Consider the following 25,303-nt stretch of genomic DNA (forward strand, 5'->3'; position numbering starts at 1 on the left):
TGTTAATAAAAGATTTTTGGTTGGTTTTTTAGTTTTTTGATAAATGAATGGAGTTGTTGGATGGCTACAGTTACATTTCGGGATAATGGTTAAAAAAGGGAGGTTTTGACCACCTACTTTGGGGGCTGTCGAAAGCTGCATCTCTATACAAATTCCTTTCTACCTACCAGTGGGTGTTTTTCTGAGAACTTGTTTCTTTTTTTTGCCAGCAGCAGGAATATTTCAAGGATCAGAACAATGTTGTCCTTTAGCAATACAGAGAAAATCATAATACCCTTGTGCCTGCTCTATTGAAACATCATACTTTCAACAAGAGCCGTAGCTCAGCTTCAAACTTTGCAGAATTCTGAAGCCAGGTTACCAAGAAAAAGAAAAAAGAACACATTTCCCACAACACTCTGATTTTAGCTTCTTTGCCCTGGTTGCCAAAGTCTTTTAAGATCCATGGCCAGGTGCTGGATTACATCAGTGAGCCTTTAACTCCCTGCTGTCCCAGGAGGCCAGGCCAGAGTCCAGGTTAAAATCAAGTGGTGATAAAGCTTTTGTTGTAGTGGCAACTTGGATTTTGAACAGTCATCCATTTAGTATTCAGTCTGCTGGCAGTATATTAAAGCCCTACCTCTTTATAGAGTCATATTTCAGACAGCCAAACAGACTTTTTGTTGTTTGCATAATATTGCTCTGTATTGTTAGCACCAGTCTTTCTGTTAGTGCTTTGGTGTTTTTATCTGTTCCATCTTGTTTTTTTAATCTGTTAAATTATTATCTGTTTGTATTATGGTCATTTTGCTAAATTACTGCTGTTTTTACTCCTTTTATGCTGTTGTTCATATGGTACTATGAACTGGATGACAGAGGGTGGGTTTTTTCCTAGAGGGATCATATATTTGCATGTTCAAAAGACCTGTGCATGCTCTGTGGCTATACAGGATGATAAGCATTTGCTTTAAAGGGTGCTTTTTATTATTTATTTTAAGACAATATTTGCCCAGGGATTTCAGACATGCTGAGCCGGCACACATATTGTGTACATACATCTTTATCAGCAACACCCTGCTTCATACTCACTGACTTAAACACCTGGAAGCTGCCCAATACAAACACAGTCAGCTCAGATCCACTTTGTTGGTAGGGGGATGTGTATGTGCATTGTTGTTTAACTCACATTGAGCAAGGCACAACTACTGTGCTGCCTGGGTTGGGGGTTCTTTTCCAGTAGGGTATTGTAGGACCTTCTGGAAGAATCTCTGTCTCACAGAGAGTGTGCATATAAGGACATTTGTTGCAGTGCATTGATTAATGTGAATCTAAAGCAGGCAGCAGAGACTGAGGATTTCATCCATTTATATTATATACTTCAGTTCTGAGTCATTACATTACTAAGTCTGTTTCCATACACCTCTAATGAAGAAAATGATTGTTTTCACTCTTTTAAACCCATTGGTTCAGGCATCTATTTTAAAAGTAATGACTTGTTCATAGATATAGTGAAGAAAAAAAAAAAGCATAGTTCCTCAGCTAGCATCTTATAGAAAAAATATACGAGTAATTGATTGTTTCCATACAAACAGGTTTATGATTAAATACTGGACTATGTGGTGATATTGAAAGCGAGTAATCATAGCCATGACCATCCTGACAGGAGACAAGTGTTATGAATGTCACGGGGACTGAAAAAAATCAGATGCGATTCATGCAGCACGAGTGGCGTGCTGAATAGGCAATAACCCAGAGCTTGTATAAACCTAATTACACCAAACGTCACCCCATCAGTGATCCTCTATCTCATGTATAGATTAGCTACAAGGTAACAATTGGAGAGTAATGACCTACTGAAATTTGCCTGGTATTGTCAGAACCTCTTGCTCTCTTTATGACTTGCTCTCTGAGGCTCCCTTTCAGGCAGGAGACGCATTTGCACTCAGGGTCAGTCTTTCCACATCCTGCATTTCCAAGGAGCTAAATGAGACTCTTGCTGTGGCCCCTGCCATCCTATTGATCCCCCACTCTAGCTCTCCAAGTGGAGTTTATGCACTAAATTTAGTTTAGTGCTAAGGGCCCTCATTAATAATAGATCCATCAGCAGGGGTGGAGGGACCATCACTAAGTGATTTCAAAGAGAGAGAGAGAGAGAGAGTGATTGAAAGAGACAGAGGAAGAAAGAGAGAGACAAAAGAGAACACCACGTTTATTTATGTGAGTCAAATCTCCAAGTCTGAGTCAGCTGTCCTAAACGCCTCATCCTACAGCAGAGGTGTGAGTTCCACACACACACACACACACACACACACACACACACACACACACACACACACACACACACACACACACACACACACACACACACACACACAGTGTATGTATACCAGTAGTGCCGTCATCCATCAGCATTTTCATCTCCGAATTCTAGCCTGAGGTACTTTATCTAGCTGAAAATTCAGTGAATAAGAAAAGAGATGAACGAAAAAGCAGCAAAATGAGATGAATAGCTAGCAAAGGCCTGTGAAATGCCGCATGAGCAACAGGGTTATGTAATGCTGCATGCAAACACACCATATCTGAATCTACAATTTGCTAACAGATGGGACGCAGCTCTCGTCATTAAACAGGCATATTTCCATCCTACAGCAATCACACGGTCACAACAAACCTGCTGACCGTCACAAACAAGCTAAGACACGATATTACAATGGTAGAACATCATGAAACAAAGGGAAACTATACCTGCACATAAAAATGTATTGTATTCATAATATGATATATAATTATAACACAGAAAACACAGCAAGTGACAGATGATTAGATTCTGCATAAAATAACACACAAATGTCAATTTATACAGAACATATGCTTATATGTATGCTGTATGCAAAGACATAAATATACACTGCTTACTGTAAGAAACATTTCAACTAATGAAATACATTTAGTTTATATAACCAGCTAGAGTGTTCAAATAAGCCAGATGCTTCTGTGGCATGATTGTTAATCTCCATGATTCAGATATAAGCAAAAATCATAATATCAGCCAGTCGCATGCAAAATCTAAATCACACAGAAAAAAAAAAATAGTATTTGACATTACCAAAATATATTTACTGTATCTACAAAAGGCACAAATGTTTTAATGTTTGATATTTTTTGAATATGGCTACCAAAAATGTAACAAGAAAAAGGCATGTTTTTCTTGCAGTTTGGCAGGGTTGACAAACCTCTGATCCAGCTGAGATCATATCACAGTTTATTACAGTTTATTAGCAATAAGATTATAACAATAACAATTCCATGACTGGGACTACTAACAATAATCATAGTGTGGAATCCAAAGTTCAAGTAAGGACTAAGTTAGGGACACAAACAGTGTCAAAGTGATGAGTTAAATGCTGGACTAAATCATATCCATCAGTTGAAGGACTGACAGTGCTGTTTGCTCATATCAAATTTCTAATAAAAGGCCAGCAGCTGCCTTCTATGCAGAACTGGCATAGGCGGATAAATAGTTTTTTTCAGAACATTTGGTGGCTAGTTTGATGCCCACTTACATATTACAGACATTAACCAAATCCTCCACCCTGATAAGTGGGTTTGGAGGGGGACAGGTTGTCATAGGGGATCATATTTGGATTGGATCTGGCTGCCTTGCCACAGGGTGCAGCTGTAATGACAGGCCTTTCAGCAACCACACAACCACACTGAGCATGGCTCATCACAGACAGCAGCCCTACAGGGGAATTATGTGGAGCGACCTGGCACCAGATTTTCCAGCAGACTGCCTCTTGGGTTGTGTTGACAGTGAGTAAGCCTTGAATTTACTCTGCCAGTCAATAATCCCCGCCCCCCACCCCCCCCAACAAACCAATGGGAATTGATGGATCATTGGAGGTGCTCTTTTTCTTCCCATATGTTGCACTTGTTTTATGCAATGTGCAGCTGTGTGTGTGGGTGTGTGTGCATTTAAGATACATGGAAACATGAATATTTGGGTAAATGCATAGAAAACAGGTATACGTGCAGCCTGCAGCCACACACTTAAGATAATGTAAACACACTTACAGTAGATACAATATATATACATATATATATAAAAATCTCCCTCTCACCCCCCTCCCATGGGGGGGAGGGTGGTGTGTCTTCCTAAAGCTCGGGTCCTCTACCAGAGGCCTGGGAGTTTGAGGGTTCTGCGCAGTATCTTAGCTGTTCCTAGAACTGCGCTCTTCTGGATAGAGACCTCAGATGTACCCGGAATCTGCTGGAGCCACTCTCCCAGTTTGTGGGTCACAGCCCCCAGTGCTCCAATTACCACTGGCACCACTGTTGCCTTTACTCCCCACATCTTTTCTAGCTCGTCTTTCAGCCCTTGGTATTTTTTGATATATATATCTATATATATATAGATATATATATATATAGATATATATATATATCTATATATATATATAGATATATATATATATCTATATATATATATATATATGATATACTGTAGCAGAGTTTGGTACACATGTTGTTTATAGAGTCACATCTGCGGTCAGTATTTTAGTTTTAAAACCAAGTACCACTTTGATTCCCTTGAAACCCCAGCCATCACAAGGACGCCCACAGCGACATGTGTATACGACTGTGAACGTTCGTGTTTATGTGTCTGCATTTGAGAAAGCTCTTGGATCAAAGTGTCAAACCAATCCCCAGTGCAGCACAGCAGGAGACAAGAGGTGTTTGTGCTTCCTAATCAGCCTCCTGCGCAAAAAGCCATTGGCTTTGTCTCATGTCCCCTCTGCCTCTGGAGATAATATGACACATGCAGTTGTGCCGGTTTAATTTATAATAATGGGCTGACTTGTCAGGATTATTAATCAAAAAGGAACTCCCGGAAAGCAGAGGCTTCTGCAAGTCTTGTGGGGAGTCGCACATTCAAGAGCCGCATATCTGATTAAAATACTGCTGGCGTTACGAGCTGAGGCCCCCGAGTTCAGATAGTTAAGCAATTATGCTTTTGTGAACACGCAGACGTAATGGAGAGACTGGTGCATGTTCCAGCTGTTCTGTCTCTGAGTGTGACAGGCGTCAGCACAGCCAGCCCTTGACCTCGCAGATCTGAAACAGCTTGCTTACCCGCCATTCACCAACATATCATGCCGGCAGCTCCTCTTTGAAAAGACATGGACTGGCATAGACGGGAGACAACAGCACAGCAGAATTTATATGTGCAGAATATTTACCTCCAATATATTTTTTTAACCTCTTTCTGGCTTATTGTAATGCCAGTGAAAGTGGGCGTTCATGTATTAGTTTTTGTATTTGTCTCATGATATGAGTTGTGTCAGACTAGAGCTGTCAATTAATCAATTAGTTGACAATTATTATTATTATTGGCAACTATTTTGATAACCGATTAATCATTTGGAGTCTTTTTTTTTTTTTAAGAAAAAAATGTTTTAATTCTCTGATTCCAGCTCCTCAAATGTGAATATTTTCTGGTTTATTTAGTCCTCTATGACAGTAAACTAAGGACCCTCGACAGAGATGCCACAGCAGCAGTTACCCAAAAGCTTTAGCTAAAGCCAGTTGTTGTTGATAATTCACTGTATAAAATGTTTGGCACACATATAAGCCTATGGAGATGCAAAGATATACATAACACTATCAGACTGACCAATTAAAGGACAATAACTATCCTCCTTTATTCCAGTCTCTGTAGGAAATATATTAACATTGAATGATGCTACAGTATATGATTTACATCCAAGGCCAGTGTTCAGTTCTAATTCAGGAAACAGTGTGATGTTTATATAGTGCAGCAAAAAGTAAGGATATGGAGATGTGTTTGTCTTAAGCGCCCAGAGGCTGTGCTTCGACATCCTGTTTGGTGAGTGGGTTGCCTCCTCACACTAGGTTATTCCAGTTCCTGTACTGATGATGCTGTAGTTTTGAGACACCTCCCCTGTGTATGCATTTGCTTTCATTCTGTTGTTTGCAGGGCATATGATGAGCTGCTTTTGTGACAGTCGGTCAACAGATTTTACTGGTAGAATCGTTTTTTTCTCCTTTACCTTATTGGGCCATTCTGTCACACAAGAGGACTTTTTTTTTTTTTTTTTAACAATTTGTACTAATTAAGAAAACAATTCTCAAATATTATCAGACAAAGTATTTAGTTGTAATTTCATGGTGCTGCTGGACAAAAGCAAAACCAAACGAAGAAACATCACAGGTGACTTTTACGTAAAGCGGCACCCCAACATCCTGTTTCAGCAGGAAATACATCAACCACATTCAGATGTCTTTATGACTGTCTTTTCCAGAGAATGTAATGTGTGTACTTCTTTTACCTCACATGAACTTAAACTCTGCATTACATTTTTTTATTTGATTTCATATTAACTGCACATTGTATAATTAAATTCTGATGATTTTTATGAATAATAAGCTGAGATTGTTGCCTGAGTTTGAAAGATTTTAGACACATTTCTGGATGAGAAGACAGAGGAATGTTTTGGGTTTCACTGACCCATTAGAGGCAAGTCCAGTCCATGCTATGGTTTTTCTTATTTAATCAATCCATGGCATGCTGTTGAAATGTAAAATGTTCCTACTGAGAACTTACAGTAATGCACCAAAATTTACATTTTTCTAATTTGGATTCTGAATCATAACCTTTAACTGATAAATCGTACACGGACCGTTAATCCTGTTTCATTGCGTCATCTGTCTCTACAGTGACAGCTAATGAACCAATGCAGACCCCCCCCCCCCCCCCCCCCCCCCCCCCCCCCCATGCTCCCTGGAGGAAAGGCGGGGGGGGGAAGCCTCTGCAGGACTGCAGCAGGGCTGGCTGGTCTTGTCAGCTGGCTGTGTTCAAGTGTCAGCTCGGCTCCCTGGATCAGCTTGTGTTTTCAATGGCACCACCTCCCCTCTAATCCCTGCCTGTCATTCCGCTGCATTCACAGCTCGGGCCCTCCCCTGCACAAGCCCTCAGCATAACAGACTTCTCAGTGTACTCACACATCTCTCTCCCTCTCTATCCTTCTCTCGCTTTTCCACTCGGCTCCACTCAGTTCAATTCAGTTCATTTCAATTCTATTTAAGTATGCCTAAATTGCTCCATAGTTGAAAAGAAACCTACATAACCAAAGCAGTATATTATCAGATGAGGTAGAATTATAGACAGCAGGCTATTAAGCAGAAATTAACCACAATATTAACAAATTAATTCAACACTCAGTTAATTCTAGTGTTTCTTTCTATGACACACAGTACTTCTCTCTGCCTTTCTCATTTAGCTTTAAAGTCTCAATTTGCTTCTTAATGTGATTTAATGTCATGCCAATAAAAACTCAAAGGAGCTCTGGTTGCAGCAAAATGATATCATTTGAGTACATTTCTCTCTGCCTCTCTCTCTCTCTCTCTACTATGGTAATGTGCATTCCTGCTTCAGTTCAGCTGCCATGACAACTCCTGGGTTTTCTCCTCATGCAAGATCGTGGGACTGGAGGGACTTTCTGAGTACATCCTGTACTGTAAAAGACAGTACAAGCACCTCAACCGAGGGGAAAACACGTCATCCGTGGAGGCCATTATGGAATAGGAGCAGTGAAATGTTTTCCACGCAGTATAGAGTGAAATGTACAGCATGTTGTGCGCTGATTTTCTGTTATGCTCGCAGAGTGGAAGGTTCGGAAGGTTACTGACAGGGTGAATACATATTTCACATGGAGGGATCTCACTCTAGTCTGCAGTATTGTACAGGTTTGCACTGTAGGTGAGGTTTTTCTATATATGTACAGTATGAGTACTATGAAAGATGTATAATGATCCCATTGAACGGCTCATTGTAATTTCTGTTCAAATACTGTTTTGGATGATCTGAAAAAATGTCAATAGAGTATTTTTTGCAGTTTCTTTTGTATTTCAAAGTGACACATTGATCTTTGGTGAATGTCATCGTTCCTTTTTATTCCTCAGGATCAGCCGAACTCATGGAAGCCTTTATACGTCTTTTTGTGTAGTCAGAAGGAATGTTGAATGTTGAGCTTAAACTCAATTACTGTTAATGGGATCAAGTAGGGGCTCTGCAGAAAGGTTAATACATCTCCAATAATGCTGGCTCAAAGTGAAATTAGCGACTGCATAAATACACAAATTACACTGTGTAGTTTAATTAGACCAGCCACCCATCTCTGAATAAATGTTAAATTAAAGTTCTATGTCCCAACCTTTGGGCAGAGTCGCTAATTGATTCCATTCCAGACATGCAAAAGACAAGTATCGTAAAGATTTTGTTGATACTGGCATCTGTTTATTGTTATTAATACTTATGAGTATTCTTATCAGTACAATTCCTAACTTATCTCTATTACTGACCAATGAGAAGCCACTATCAATTTATTCTAAGACTGGGTGCTGGACTTGGTACCCAACACTATCATTGGATTGAGCTGAGATAATATAATCTCACCATTCAACACCATTAATTTATTAAAAGTTGGAGGGGTTGTGTAATTGTTGTTGTATAATTAACAAACGCATGTTTTTCTTACTTCTGTATTTTGAATGTTACAAAAGATTCAATAGATTCCCACTAATATATCATATGTAAACATAACCCGTAATGTAGACAGTTATATGGAAACCACACTGTATGGCTAAAGTTTGTATTGCTGGCAGTGCTGTATGCAGAATGTTCAATAAATCCATTGGTTTGTATTCCCAGCTGGTCTGGCGGCTCCATTAGCCATTTAAGAGCTTCTGCGGTGTTGGCTGATGGCTGATTCAGTCAATGTTGCTTTAGATAGCTCTGTCAGTATGGCAAGGTGACTGTGGCTGAAAGCAGAATGGGATTGACCTTTGAACCTCCAGCTACTCAGCTGTGATAAAATGCTGACACAATAGACTTCCACACCCCCCCCACCCCACCCCCTCCCTGAGTATCTCTCTCTCTCTCTCTTCATGCATTCCTCACTGTCTCTCACCAGTCTAACCTCATGTATTATCTACTAGCTTTAAGAGCCAGCTAATTAAATCACACATCATAAACACGCCACTCCTGACTTCTGTGCTTCTCTGTGTGTGTGTGTGTGTGCATGTATATCTCCTAAATACACCCCACCAAGTTGGAGAGGTGCCTACTGTTGCCTGGCAAAGACATTAAGTAGTGAATCTAAACTTTGTGTGTGTGTCTATATGTGCTCGCAACCCGTGAATATTTGCGGTTTATGCGCTGCAATTTGAATAAGGCAAGTGGAGATTCTTGGCGGGGCGATTTCTCTGTGATTAACAGCAGTGCAGATGGTTTACAGCTGCCTTTTACCCAGGGAATTAACTCTTAATATTTACAATGAGGCCAACGCAGAGCCCTTGGCAGCTGCTCTGCGGTCCCCAGTGCCAGAAACAAGTATGAAAGCCAGAGCCATTCTCAGGGTACAGATCACACCCTGGCCTGCTGTCCAGCCTTTTACACAAATACTGTACTGGGTGGCTTTTGTGGATTGATCATATAGGATGCTTTGTTTTCAGCTGTTTAGACACAAAGCTCAGCTGTGAGCGTTAGCAGCAACAAAAAAAGCAAGACGCCCACAGGTATAGTATTCAATCTTGTATAAAAGCAGAAGAGACAGGGTCAAACATACTGTAAATGCACAAGAGAAACAGACGTAAATTGTGAATTGCTCTTTCAATGAAGCTGAGGAGATGCAGGTACTGTAAAGTAAACATTTTTTTCCCTCCACTCATCATTCTCTATCTATACATTGATATAATGTGTGGCGTAATGATGAGATATGCTCAGTGTACAGATATCTGGGCAGCTCTGCAACACATAAAACGTGAAGTGGATTGTTGCAGGGATAAAAGAGTTACTACATTTGAACGTGAGTCTGTTAAGTCATCAAATCAAGCATCTAGCTTTCCAAGTTGGCAAAAGTGGCTACAGCTGCAATCCTGTTTCATCACTGACTAATACTGAATTCACACTGCGAAGCTTTTGTTTTTAGTGGCAGAAGAAAGTGTTCCCTACTGCAGTTTTATTCCACTGTGCTGCTGAAGACAATCTAGACGTTAACAAGAGTCTGCAGCCCTGCTAGTGGCTCTATGAGGCTGTACTCTTAGGTGAAGTAGTGCTTTGAGCTAAAGAGAACATGCTTGTAATGACAATGCTAACATGCTGATCTTTAACAGGTACAGTGTTTACCATGTTCAACATCTTGATTTGATAATTAGCACTAAACACAAAGTAAAGCTGAGGCTGATAGGAATGTTATTCATTTTGCAGGTATTCGGTCATAAACCAAAGTATTGAACATGTTAGAATTTAGACATGATGATGGTGCTAAGTGAAAAGTTAAGGGATTTTCACAGTTTTACAATTCATCCTGAGGGGGACATGAATACATGTGTTCATTTTCACAGCAATCTATCCAATATTTGTTGAGACATTTCAGTCAAAATCTCAAATGTCTTCCTCATGGTGGCGCTAGAGGAAAAGTCCCCAAAGTAATTAGGATTCATCCTGTGGAGAACATGAATCTCAAAATTTTAAATTTTGTGCCAATCCATCAAGCAGATGTCAAGCTGTTTCACTGGATAAGTCAAAACTTAAACCTGCTGGTAGCACTAGATGAAAATCACCAAAGTCAGCAGTATTCATTCTCTGGGGACCAAGAATGTTTGAACAAAATTTCATGGCAATCCATCCAATAGTTGGAGAGAGATTTCAGTTTGGACCAACTGACTAAACAATTTGACAATTAGTTTATCTGTCTTTCTCTCCTGTTTCTCCTTCCAGTGAACAGTCTCTAGAGAGATGAGATGTACAAATACTTGTATACTGAGGTATTGCAATTCTCCATGCTCTACTTCCAATGTGTGTGAAATACATTAAATAATGACTTTACCATCTAAAACATTTGAAACATTTGAAATTGAACAAAAAGTTCAATAAAAATGATCCTGGAGCAGTTTTTTTTACAGTATGTAGTCCACCTACTTCACATTTTGCAGTTTAATGCTGCGGTTGAGTAACATCCCAGTGTGGACTTTATTTATACCACAATGGGAACATAGTGTAATTTATAAAATATGCAGCAGGAATGACCGCAGTCCAAGATACCCTTATTTTAATCTTGTAATACACAGTATCCTAATGTACACATTGCTGAGCACCCCTGTGATGAAAAATAGCACCCTGTGGGTGTTTTAAAGCCACACTGGGCCCATTGTGTATGAGCTGTATAAAACGTCAGCTCAACATCTATTAAAATGCAGCCCAGCCAGCTGACCAATCTGATCTTAATTCACTGTAAAAAGGGGACATGTGCTTAAACTGAGGCATGCGTCTCTCTCTCACTGCTTTTCTCTTGCTTTCTCAATCTCAATTAATGGAAAATCTGTCAAGAAAATATGAGGAAACTGCTCCTACTGACAACTCACCACTACTTCATCATTCATGCCTTTGGATGGTATAATTGGTGATATGAGAAGTGTGCACAGTGTCATGGTCATGTGATCTCTATTAAAAACCACAATGACACCCGGTTCTGTCACCCCTGCTCTCAGACATATTCTGAAAACGAGAAGAGGGAGAATTATTAAGTGCAAAATCATGACACGCTGCTCCAGCTGGGAGCTATGCTAATCAGAGTAAATGATGACTTTAGTAAAACACACAGGGTTTATCCGACTGAGGGGAGGGAGGGGCGGGTAATGGCAATCAGTTGAGGGGTTAAGCAGGGGAATGCAGTATATCTGTTTAATATCCCAATAAATTATTAGTTGCCTAGATGCAAATTTAATGCATCTCCATTGCAATCCAATGGTTTCACTTTAAAAGGCTGAGTGCACATGCGATGAGTGATGCATCCTGTGTGTTTTCTGGGAAATGGGTAGGACTGTAAAATCAGCTTTTACCTGCTTTTTTGTATTTGAAGCAGGGTATTTATCATAATAAAAAGGCAGTGTGTATTTGTCTCTGTGCACATACTCTGTGTGTGTCCTTGTGTTGTATATGTCTGAGCTACATGCTTTTTTAGTCACACATGAATGTCTACTAAATGTGTACATGTGCATGGGAGTGTGTGTTCTCCTGTGGAAGGCTGAGTAGAAGAAAAAACCTTCACGTGTGCCTGATACTATAGCACATAAGAATATCTGACATCACCATGCAGATTATTTGTCTTTTATGTATATCCTTTCCTCACTCTGCATGCGATTTGAACATTTTAACATAGCAAAGAGCAAAGTCCTTTCAAGGAGGCAGCAGATAAAAAAATTAAGTGTGACATGTAAATCACTCTTGAATACTATATTAGATTTTAAGGACAAAAAAGCCATTATTCCAGCCCAAACTTTATGAACTGTCAAAGAATATTAGTCCTGAAGCGAATTAAGTGTTTTAATGGCACTCAGAAAAAATTGAGTGAGAGTGGACCGGAGTTTGCACGTTTTGTAGTTTCAAGATAAGCCCTCAGTGTCTGAGAGAGACCTCTTCCTTATCTTCCGCTTCTTTATTCAAACACTGCTGTATATTCCCAGCTCTTCACAGAGACAAGCTAAGGCTGCAGAGATAAATGGGTCACTTTGAGAGATGCCACTTGTGAGACAGAGAGAGGAGAAACTGAAGAGGTCAGTAGTTCTTTCTTCTCTCTGACAATATTTCTGAAGGACTTTTTCCTCCTATTTCTTATCAATTCAGTGACTTTATCATGACTGTTCATCAGAGACTGCATTACTGTACTGTACTGTATGCAATATGTAAAGTTTTAGAACTATTACACATGAGTCAAATACACTCAAATCATATTGATATGATGAAATATGTAATGTGAAATTATACAATTAAAATGTTTTGCATTCTGGACTGAGGTTATCTGAGGGTATTTGAGCCTCTACTGCTCAACACAGATTTATCTAATGCTTTTAGAGTTTCAGTCAATGAAAAACATTAGAAGAAGTGAAAGCCTCTAATTCAGCAAACCACTGTAGCACCGCAGCCCTCTGCCTATCTCACAAAATTGGTGGTTGGTGCGCAGATGAACACAGTCTTCTGCCCGACAATCAGCTCGAGAGCTCCAGCCCGCAGAGTCCTGGCACTCTGAGACCATGGATGACAAAGACAGCCATGAGGAATCTTCCTCAGCTTAGTCAGAGGAGTGGTGATCGTAGCAATAATGATGATTGAGATGATGAATCAAAGCTCTTCAAGAGCACAGGCGACAGCGAGGAGTTCAGCTCATATATTATTCCCGACTAGGGGCACACCATCTCCCCGTGTATCTTCTCCCTCTCCTCTCTCCATCATTTCCCTGGCAGATACTTTATCGGCCATTTAAAAACCAGCAACCTAGACTGCAGGTGTGCAATCTTGAAGAAAAACCTGATTATGTGTTAAAGGGGTTTTATCTTTGCAGGAAATTTAATTAAGAAACAACCAAGGCGTCGTTTTTGTTATAAGGACATATTTTAAGTGCAAGTTACAAGACTCCTGGCTCTGAGGAGACAACATCTTTTAGTAGGTGAGTTTAAAGTGAGTGTAGCTGTCTAGAGATTAAATAGGAGCTTGGATGAATAAAAAACAGTAAAGAAAGTTTGCTGTAACTCAGTGCTATAAGGCAATAATACAAGGGAGGTAATATTTCAAAAAAATCGACCTAGGAAACCAAAGCCAACAACACTAGGTGAACATTTCTATGCCACAAAATTCATTCAGCCCTTATTTCATTACTGTGGAAAGCACAACAATGAAAGCATGAGCCAAACAACCTCTCACAAAAGAGTTCAGTCAAATGCATGTAATTAATTCACAATCAATAATGCTAATAAGCACACAGGGGTCAGAAGCAGCACTATAAGATTAAAACCAAAACAGAAAAACCATGACAACGCCCACAACCAGATCTGCAGTAAAGCAATAGTGATGGTACAATAGTGAGGTGCTGGCGTCTCAGTGATGACAACAGCATGATTAGGATGAATAAAGCCCCCATGGAGAGCTGCCACCTACAACATGGGAGAAAAAGACTGTTTTTTTCCCTCTGGTGTTTGTGACTGACTGCAGATATGACTACATCCACTGAGGAAATTCAGAGGAAAGATTCATCTCTCTCCAGACAACATTAAATTAGACAGATAGATAGCCGAGTCGAAGACAGTAAGAGTCAGAGTTTGCGATTCAATGAAATAATATTTGAAATTCATTACATAGTGAAAGCCTTTGTTGCTTCTAAATGGGAGTAAAATGGGAGTGTTGTTACTTACTTTACTCCTGTGTTAGTTGAATTTCCCTTCGGCGACATGTTGTGCAACAAGCAGCTGTGAGGCACATAACTAGAGCAAGCAGATCAAACAGACATGAGAATATCACAGTGGTTTTAGCTTCCCTTTACTGGTGTTACAGCTTAGAACTAATAGATTTTTGAAGCTTAACATGGCCTTGCATGGTCTAGCACAGAGCTACATGGCATTTGTTTTTATCACCCTTATATGTTGTCATACTTTACCTTTATTTCTTTTTTATTACATTTTCTCAGTTGCCTTTCTGTCTTTATTTTTATTCTCTCTCTTTATCTGTAATTGGTGTTTTATTGTTTGCTTTTTTACATTTGTTTCCATGTGTCTCTTGTAATGTTATTTGTAAAGCACTTATTATGAAAAAGTGGTTTGGAAGCGATAATGTAGCCAATTTTGTTCAGTGTCTCTACCAGTCAGAAAAGGTCACGTAGCAAGTTTAACAAAGCAGAAAAATATTTACTTTGGGAGTTTTCTTTAATGAGAAACAGAAATGACCTGTAACTGAAGATAAGTCTTTCCCATATTGGACATTAAATATGCTGCTCTACATTTGTTTGAACCTTGTGGACTATTATCCAGTCTCTGGAACTGTTACGGTTTATTGAACTGTATTGTAAATGGATGTGGAGTTCAGTTCAGTTGTAGTGTTCATATTGTATTCATGGTGTATTGCTGTTACTGTTTCAGGGTTGAGTGGGCGTAATGTAGTTCTGTCTGGTTTTTGAAGAAAAGCTCAGGAGTCACTTCAAAAAGAGATCTTGCCCATTAATTTTTAAACCAAGTACATTTCCAGTCAGAAGGTCATTGGTCTGATTCTTCCAGTCGGGCTCCACAATTTGAATGGAGTAAGTGAAACAGTAACTGCTGTTGAGCTGCCATTGATCCAGACACAAAACCTCCCAAATAAGGTTGTATTGGGAAGCTTGTACGCACCAATGTGTGCACAGATATCTGAGAAAAGATAAACAACAAACAAAATAGGATGGCGGACCTACCTGATTGTAATGCAGAACTGTAGACAACATAAACTGTAAACACAAAATATTCTTCCCTGACTTCTTCAGAGACAACAAGCTACAGAAGAATACTTAACCTGAGTGATGCAGTTTGGCTTTAATAAAGTAACCAAAATGCAAAATGAATGCATCATGAAAGGTAAATCTTCACATACACACATCACACAGATTGCTTGGTAGGACTGGTCCAGATGTTGGGCAGAAAGTTGACCACCAGAGGATGTTATTTTGTGGGGAAACATCTTCAGTTTGTGTACCTCAGCGTCCTTGGGTGTTTTGGCCTTTCACTCACAATACACCCTCTGCTGAGGCAGGCCCACTGCAGGCTGATCAGACCCAGGTGTGTGTCCCATAGCCAATTGCTGGCTTCTCTTGATGGTAAACTGGGGGCCCAGGTGGTGTCCTTCCTTTTCAGCCACAGCCAGTGACTGCATCACTCAGTGGGCTCCTCAAGTGTTTTTATTGTCTTCCTGCTGGCCTGCCTTCTGACTCCTTCTGGCTCCCTCAGGAACTTTGCTGTGGAGTTGGCCATGAATCCCATGCATCCCACCTCAATTGGGCGCACCTTGGTGTTCCAGCCTTGGTTCTCTGCTTCTGCTACGAGGTTTATCGCAGCCTCTTCTGCTCATGTTCCTCGTCCACAACATCCTCACAAGGGACTGTTAGCTTGACAATGAAGACACATCGCTGAGATTTGGACCAGAGAACTAGATCTGGTCTCAGGCTGGTGCTGCCGATTTCTGGGGGAAAGGTGAGTTTCTGCACTAGGTCAAGGAGCATTTTTCAGTCCCTGGCTATGTTCAGTGGCTCTGGATGTAAGGAATTTTCTTTTCTCTTGGAGGAAAGGTGTTAGATGTGGGAGGGTTGACTGGGAATTCAGACGCACAGCATTGGTTGTTCTTCTTTTATCCTCAAGTTCAGCTGCCAGACACCTCAGCACTTGGTTGTGTCGCCAGGTGTATCTGCTTTATGTTAGGCTGATGATACAACCAACCAATATGTGTTGGCAGAAATTGAACAGAGAGGACAGGCAGCATCCTCTCACAGCCAGATGTTTAGGTTTGCAGGAGGAAGGACATCATATGTGGCACAGATGAGGAAACTTGTCCTATTTGCCTCTATTTTCCACAGGTCTTTCCAGGTGATTCCGCTCTTCTCAATGCCTTCCCATCTCCTCTTAATTTAAAAGATCTTAATTTAATTGTGTTTTGATCCCTTTTTCTCCTCTTTTACGAAGAACACAATCATGAGAAAACCTTTCAAAACTGCAGATGCAAAGAGCTGTCACGCTTGCACAGATTTTTTCAACCCTGTTATCTCACAATCACAACTTAATTATCCTGTTATCTCCAGATAACAAGCCCTTTCCTTGTGATCGCATATTAATTATCTTGTCATCCTGAGATAACAAACTTTGCTTTCTTGTTAAAAAAAACCCAAAACAAAACAAAGGGTACACGCTTCACACAAACACAGACCCAAATTTTGCTTTCAGGTTTTCAGCTCAAGCTGCTTGTTTGTAACTCTCTTACATTGGTCAGGCAGGCTGTGATACACACACTAAAACCGCCATGGTGTTGGAAGTATTCAGCTAAATGTAACACCACACTGTAAAAATCCTGCATTCAAAGTGTTACTTAAGTAAAAGTATGTAATTATTATTAGTAAAATGTACTTAGAAAATCAAGAGTACTCAGTGCAGAATTATGGCGACTGTGAGAGTTTAACTCATATATTATATTATCAGATCATTAATGATGCATTAATTTGCAAGCAGCATTTTACTGTTGTCAAGGTGTAGTTAATTTGAACTATTTAAGTGCTGGGTGGTTTAATCTATAACAATGCATTATATTTTATAAGCCTTTCAAATGTTTTGTAATTTGAAAATGTAAGTACACTCAAATGTACTAGAATAAAAGTATAAAATGACATGAAATGGAAATACTCAAGTAAAGTACAAGTACCTCATATTCATACTTAAGTACAGTACTTGAGTAAATGTCCACTGCACTGAAAACACTGGACGCTGAGACAACCTTGTGCTCATGATCCTATGCTGATAGAACTGTTTGCATAATGAATTGATTGATCACCCAGTTAATACTTCATTAACATCCGCTACAAAGTATTGCTCTGTCTCAGTGACACAGTGAGCGCAGGCCTCGAGATATCTATGAGAGGACACAGTTTCAGCGGGGACAGAGCTGTTCTTTGTCTCCCTGCTATGCAAACGGCTCGCTACAAATAACTCCTGTTTGAGCACAAAGTGGGGACATGGCTGCTCTGGCTGTGAGGGCGACCGGCTCTCTGCCTGTCGCTGCTGCCTCTCTGAAAGCCGTCCCCCTCAGACGGGCTGTTCCTCCGAGGGGCCCCCTGCACGAGCTGCTGAGGCTGCAACAATGAAGCAGCAGGCCCCCGACAGTAGCAGCCAGAGGCCATTATCTCAGTGCATTGTGTGATCATGTCTGGAAGGAAAGAGTGTGTGTTTTGGTGTGTATGCTTGTCTGGCAGTACGTGCTTCTAAAAGTGTCTTTGCATGCTTGTGACCATCTTTGTGTATGTTCAAGTGGTTGTGTGTGCGTGTGTATGTGTGTGTTCATTTGCAGGCTACAGCTGACTGTTGTGTCTTCCCAGCCCTCTTTGCCTTCTATAGAAAAGGCTTAAGTGAGCACTTACATCTGCCTTGCTGGTGCATAGGAAATTGATTAATGGTGTTTAAATAGACTGCCTTTGTGGTTCACTCTCTAAATCACACAGCTGAGTGGGGTTTATTAAACTAGAGGAAACTACTGTGAAACTAGAGGAAAATACAAGTGTAATGGTCGCACTTGCGGGTTCATCTACTATACACAACCATACAATATGTTCTTCGATGTTAATCCTTAAAACGGCACCAGGGAAAAAACTGAAAATGCTGATTTAATGGGCATGTTTAAAATATAAGAATGCACAGTTTCAAATTACCCCAAAGGAGGACATTTCCATTTTATTTATTTTTATCTCTTTAGTAACCTTGAAGCATCACAGACCCACTGGGTTAGTACCCTTAAAGGATTTCTCAGCACAGAAGTCTTCAAAATTCAAACAGTATTTCTTGTTATCGTTTGCAGCCTGCAATGTGAAAAAACTGCTTAGTGCAGGTCTGCAGCATGTGACGGATAATCACTTCGCCTCACAAGGTTATTATTAGTGCATGCTTGGTTCATCAATCACACACCTGATTTCTACATTTGCATGTGTTGCTCCCAATCACCCATATGTAAATGTTCAAAGAATTTTACATATTGAAAGAAAATAATTTCAAAAAAATTCAAAGAACCTTAATTGTCATGAATCAATATAATGGAAACGGTTTAACTGCACCACCTTAGAAATCGCCATCCTCCTGTAAAGCAATAATCAAAGTGTCAAATTAGACAGTAACTGAAACAGCGCTATTGAACAAAAGTTGATTACTGTGGCTACTATTTGTCAGTGGCAGTATAGAGGGAGACCGCAGAGCAAGTGGATCTGCAGCCAAGCGAAGGGACATGTAAACCACAGAGCATATTGCTGTGATCACTGGAGATGTGTTTATGGCATCGTTCCAGAGGAAGACAGGGGACTATTTGCTGGGTCGAGTAGACTTTGCTTGGACATGAGAGCAATCCAGAGCTCCTTCAAGTTTGATGGAACATCCAAAGATGTGTAAATTTCTCTTTACTCATGATTTACACAAAAATATGTTTGCATCCTAAGACTCATTGTATGCACTTAGAGTACACAGGGGTTGGGATGAAATCATCAGCAAAATAGCATGAACATTTATTTGTTAGAAACACGATTTAATAATACTTTTTATGAGGTCCTTGGTAAAATACTCTGTCTACAATGTCTGTGGCATTAACCTGTATAGAGTAGCTGATGTCTGGAAATGGCTTTTATCATTTTACATTCCTCATACGGAAATTTTGAGTGTCTGATGAGGGATTTCCTGCGTTGGTAGTGTCATTTTTCACATGCAGTTGTTAGATTTGCATTTAACATATCATTCCTGGATGGTGGTGTTGTATGTGTATTGTTTGTTGACTAATTGTGTTTAATCTTTCAGCATACTACAAGGTGTTTATTGCTGTCGAATGTGTAACTAGTGCTTGTTTTTACTGGTTATTTTTATGTATATGATTCTCAGAAGCCTGTTTAAAAGTCCATATCAACTTCTGTTTGGCATTGTTTTCACGTTGTTTCTTAATGCTGAGTGAGTATAGCCAGACATGCCAGATGGTTTGTTACACAGAACCATCTGAGAAGTTGTCCTTGGAAACTGTTTGGAAAAGGACAGGCACTTTCAAAAAGTACTTGGCAAGTGATAAGATGCACCATCCGTCTATCACTGTCTATCACGGGCTAACTTCAACCAATCAGATCAACGAGCCATATGATGTAGTAGGAGAGTACTCAAACTCTCACTAAAGCCAGTCGGGAGAAAAGCGAAACCATCGTTTCTATTGAGAAACACCTTCAGTGCTGTTAATGCTCTTTATTCAATGAAGTCGCTTTTCTCAGTCGTCATACCCAAACCACACCAGTAGCTGACAGTAGTTCCTCATACAGTAGGACGCTGATTGGTCTGAACCACTGTGGTTCAGCCACAGGCGCATAACTTGAAGCCTGACAAGATGGAATCTCGCGTGATCTTGCGAATCCAGCTGCCTCGCAAAGTAAGAGTGAGTATACACTGATATATTTTTCCTTAAGTAGTGTGTCATGATGGACAAAGAAGTTCTAGGTTGTGAATGTGTCACCAAGATACATTCTACAGAAATATACTATAATTCACAATTGAAATAACCTGACTGTGATTCCAAAACCGTCCCTGACTTGACAAGTTTAGTAAATGTTCATTAATCTATCAACAACCACAGTGTGAAGTGTATAATTACCCTTTTCACAGGCTGTCCCTGGAGTGGTGAAACATTTTTTATTATGGCAGATTCTTGGCTCTTGATACCTGTTCTGCAAGTGCCGCACAATGCCAGCAGTGACAAGGATGGAGATACAGAGTTATTCCAGGACACTGAGAATATGTAGGCCTATTATATTGTAGAGCAATAAGCCGACTGCTCCAATCATCTCCTTTCGCTTCCATTATTCTCTGCTGATAAATGACTCTTGCAGCTGCCCCTGATAAGAGCCTTCCCTGCCTATTCATCAGCTCTCAATTCAAGGCTTTAAACTTGCAGCACAGAAAGATCTACAGTGGCAGAGTTAGTGACTCATGGTTCACTATCAAGGAAAAAGGCAACCTCTACATATGCTGCTCTTTAACAGGGGGTCAATAAATACCAGCTGCCTGTAAGAAGGTATACGCACGCCTACGTACATTCATTCTCAACTGTATCGTTTGTTGTGGCTCAGTTGAGATTTTATTATTATCCATCTTTTAAAATAAAACAAAATTATACACTAGGTACACAAACTGCAGGTTTTTATTTTTTTATTTATATGTGGAGCATAGAGACTGCTATTTTTGATGCTTTGCAATTATGTTGGTTCATTTCAACTTTTGAAGAAAGTTATAAATAACTACAACTAAAAGAATTCAGCTGAAACGTGTAGGCTGAGAGGACACAAACAGCTTTGAGTTGCGGCTTAATTAATGTTCACAACATGTAGCTACATCTTGAAATTAGATAAGATAGAACTTAATTCACTGCATAAAAAAGTTGTGCCAAAGATGCTCAGTAGCATCACAAGTAATATTAATGCTAATTAAACATGTAGTCACTGAAATAACATTAGCCTTTGGCACACTTTAACTTTAAGACTTCAGTGATTTGGCAGATAGTGGGGGTGGGTGAAAAAAATCCATTCACACAAGAAGTTCAAGAAGTTGCAGTTCTTTTTTTCTACAATTCTGAATTAATTCACAAATGTCAAAAATATATTTTTGTAATGATACTTAATAATGTTGTGTGGAGAAAATGAAAAAGGTGGCATTCAACCGTGAGGGCACAGTACAGCATGTACACGCTAGAGTTATCTTGTAGTTCATCTACAAAAGAGGCGCAGTTTGGATTTAATGACTTATTAGCTTTGCATGATGAAAGTGACATATTTTGTAAATACTAGAGACTAAAGTTAATGGAGCGGAGCACCAAACTCCAGCACTAACAAACAAGACAGGCTGGCTGCCAAACACTGCAGCACTTTACAGAAAAATTCAACAAAGTCTGATGAGGCAAAGAAAAAAAAAAGCTCTGAAGCCGTACATGGTTTTGGATAATGATGGCTTTCCCCAGTACAAACAGTGTAGCAGAGAAGCTTTTCTCCACTGCTGGAGAACGTTAATGACAACACAATATAGCAGTCCGGCCTCCCCGTACTCCAGAACACACAGACCGACTTCTGTTTTTATAAGAAACATTTAACCAGTGGTGTTGGTCAGTTAATGACACTTTCATGCCCTTATTCTCATACTGGCAGGAGATTCTGAAATGCTTCCAAATGAATTAACCTTTTTAAACCAAAAAGCTACATACTCACACATACTTTTTTCAGTTTCTTTCTTTTTTTTAAATGTTTCATATTGCAGTTCAGTAGACTAAGGACACAAATCAGTGGTGCACTGAAGTAAGAGATTAAAAAGAATACCCCAATTTCTATTTATTGAATTAAGAAACGGTTTTGAATTGAGAATTAATTCTGAATCAAATCATGCCACCAAGAATCAGAATCAAACTGAATTGTGAGATTCTGAAGGATTCCCAACCTTAACCCTTTTCATCTTGTGCCATCTTTAGCACTTTGGTTTATGCGTGCAAAACTGATGACATTCCCATTAGCTTAAGCTGTATGTTGTGTTTAATGCTGATTAGCAAATGCTAGCATGCTAGCAGGCTAAACTACAGTGGTGAACTTTGCAAAAATCAGCAAGTTAGCATTGTCATTTTGAGCATGTTAGCATGCTGATGTTAGAATTTAATTGCAATCACCACTGTGTCAAAGTACAGCTGCACAGAGCTGTTAGCAAACCTGCCAACAGTCCCGTTTTTTCCAGGTTCCTCCTGTATTTCAAGGCCGTTTCCCGGCACCAGTTTCTGCAGGAAACTCCCGTAATTTGCATGGCCCTCAAACTTTATTATGAATAATTGTCATAAACGGATCCATACGTTTTGTATGTTTGTCTCACGTTACTCAAATTGCCAGATTGTATATGAAACACAATCTACACACAATACACACACAACATACAATTTCAACCCATCTGTCACCACTACCTGGCAACCCACGACCCAATTGAAGGGGCGTGTGCTCTCTGCGCAGGGAGGTGAGCAAGCTAACTTAGCTGTTGTCAAAATGTCAGGGCAGGATGGTGTTCCACTTAATTCATTTACTATCCCCCCCCCCACCTTGATGAGTCTACACAGATGACATCAGCATGTTAGCAGAGCAGCAGCCGCTTCAGTCCTCCGTCAGTCTCTACACAGAAGGCAGCGCTCTGAGCCCACCACACAACTCATGTAGTTACGAGCATAAAACAGAAGAAAACAAAGTCTACATATAAGTTTTGGGTTACAGTTACGCACAGCGCTAGTGCATTGCCATTCTGCTGTCTGTGTTAACAAAATAGAAGTATCGGTTCTATTAGTCCTGTGAACTTCATGACTGAAAAACAAGGCTGAAACACCTCCTGTGTAGACAATCCTTTTGTCTTGTAAAAGTGAACAGCATCAGGAAAGGGGTGGCATGAGGATGTCCTGGTTACATCCACTTACATCCCCTGGCTGCAGTATAGGTCATAAGTCCTGCCCCCATGTTAGCGAGTGGGACATGAGCCAAACTAAAAAAAAAAAGTGCACGTCAAATAAATTTTTCCCCAAAGATGGTTTCTGTCATTTTAGGTGGTTCTTATCACGCTGATGTTTGTTCAAGTGCTCATTTTTCTGATAAGTTTGTTTTAATTAGTTATTTGATGATATAAAAAGGGGGTGTGACATATGATTGACAGCTGTGTCTGCTGCACTCAAATCCCGTCAGGCAGCGGGGCGGCTGAGGGGACGTGTCCCGCGGGCTGTCATCCCGCCTCCCGACTCTACTTCACAGAGTCTGGCTCCAAATGATGTCACACAAGAATGATAGCAGCTCCTGGAAAGGAGATATATTGGCTTCACTTTTGCACAGCGGTAGGAAGTGGAGATGCATTGTTCATATTTATATACAGTCAATGGTTACATCACATGCACCTTAGTCCAGTCAATCACTAAGTCATCCCTTGAACTCCGTTTCTACTTTCTTCCCAGAAGTGAATTATATACATCACAGTAAAAGACCTATTTTCCCAGTTGAATCCAACAGGAAAGATATCAGCTAGCTTTTTAAGTAGTCCTGGCTCGCACTTTCACGCTTTCCATGGAAACCTTTCTATGTACAAAAACCTGAGCTGCAAGGAAAAGAGGCCTTCTTCAAGTCATGACTCCAGATGCAAATAAACACACAGTGAAGTATAGTGTGTGTGTGTGTGTGTGTGTGTGTGAGGGGGGTGATCAAGTTATTTTAGCTTGGCTTGCTTCTAGAGGCACAGGCAAGAAGCAAACTCCTTGCAGCCTGACTCACTGTTAATCCAGGATGGAAGGCATGTCAGTGACAGTCTGTATCTGCGCTGTCACATCCCATCGCTCAGACAATGTATCACTCCATTCATAGCCGAAGCAGGCTTTGATGTGCCTGAATACACCCAGTAACTCTGTCCTCTTTTAAACCAGTAAGTGGGTGGATATTGCTGACTCTTAATCTGTATATCTACATGGTTCCCTTCTCTGTGATCAAGCTCACAAACTTCAAATAGAGCCGCAGGGCCCGTAAGTGTGTTTGGCAAGGGAAGGGCATGGATTTATGAAGCATAATTACCGTTAATAACCTTAGGGCTTGCAAGGTTTCTTTTCAACACTGCTTATGTAAATATTATCTTAAGGCCCTCAGTAAATTAAACAGTTCCATTTGCTAGCATAGCAATGTGCAGATGTGTGAATAGCCAGGGAGAAACGCTTCGAGGAGACAGATTATTATACAACAGAATGATACATTCACTGTGGACACAAAGAAAAGATACTCTGTTGTTGCAGTTGGTTAATACCCTTATAGACCGGACCGCCTATATCTTAAAGCTGAAGAATAATGAACTTAAAGGAATCATTTTTATAATGCTACATATTGGCTCATGGAGAAAACTAATTCTTCCTATGCACTGTTAACAGAGAGAGGTATTTGTGTCTTCTTGGTGTGGCTCTGTGGTTGTGAAGTCATTTGCGTGCTATTTTGAGAGCATAAACAAGATCTAAATTATGGCCTTTCCAAATTTCAAAACCCATTGTACAGTAATGTGAATGCCTCTTTTCCCCTGAGTAGTGCTAATCATTCCATTCCAGAGTTAGCTTGTAGTCAGTTACAGTCAGCCAAACCTGCAGATAGTAAAAATCCATTATAATGTTTAGATGGAACATTTTGAGAGGGTCGTAATTGTGTGTTTTTGTGCTTTTTAATACTAAGAATGTAGACTAGGTGCGTTGTCTGGCCAAACGCCAGAAAAAGATCAATAGCCTTCCTGTTCCTCTTATTCTGACTCAAGCATCTGGGACGTATGAAGATTGAATTAATGAGCACTACATGCAACACTCTCCCCCCTGCTCACCATTGATTTGAGCTCATCAAAACCTCATTGTGAGAAAGTGTGGTTAGCCTCAAATGATCTCAACTGGCTTCAGTCAATTAGGCTGCAAATAAGCCTTCCTGTTGCTGACGCCTCTTCTTGTTAAGACTTCAGTGATGACAAGGGACATCGAATAAGGGATATTGATGAAAAACATGTTGATTAATATGTCAACGACAAGCTGGTGAATGATAAATCTCTCAGTGTTGTTGATGGTCCTGTGGGGCATGAGTCTGTTATGAGACCAGCACAGCAGAAGGTGCAACATGTAACAATAACCCAGATTTAATCATAGTCAAGACCAGATATTCCACCA

The 25,303-nt window shown here is 40.2% G+C and overlaps 1 protein-coding gene across 6 annotated transcripts in view; it reads right to left on the bottom strand.

The window, feature by feature from the left end:
- Positions 1–25,303, bottom strand: part of LOC122991827 — a 107,797-nt gene that overhangs the window by 15,141 nt on the left and 67,353 nt on the right. For 4 of the 6 annotated variants that reach the window (XM_044365214.1, XM_044365204.1, XM_044365244.1 and 1 more), the window contains one exon: positions 14,248–14,316. The exons of the other annotated variants lie outside the window; for them this stretch is intronic. In XM_044365214.1, the coding sequence (XP_044221149.1) occupies positions 14,248–14,316 (69 nt within the window). The remainder of the gene's footprint in view (positions 1–14,247; positions 14,317–25,303) is intronic. 6 annotated transcript variants of the gene reach the window in all.

Source organism: Thunnus albacares, chromosome 2 (assembly GCF_914725855.1).
Source record: "Thunnus albacares chromosome 2, fThuAlb1.1, whole genome shotgun sequence".
NCBI lineage: Eukaryota > Metazoa > Chordata > Actinopteri > Scombriformes > Scombridae > Thunnus > Thunnus albacares.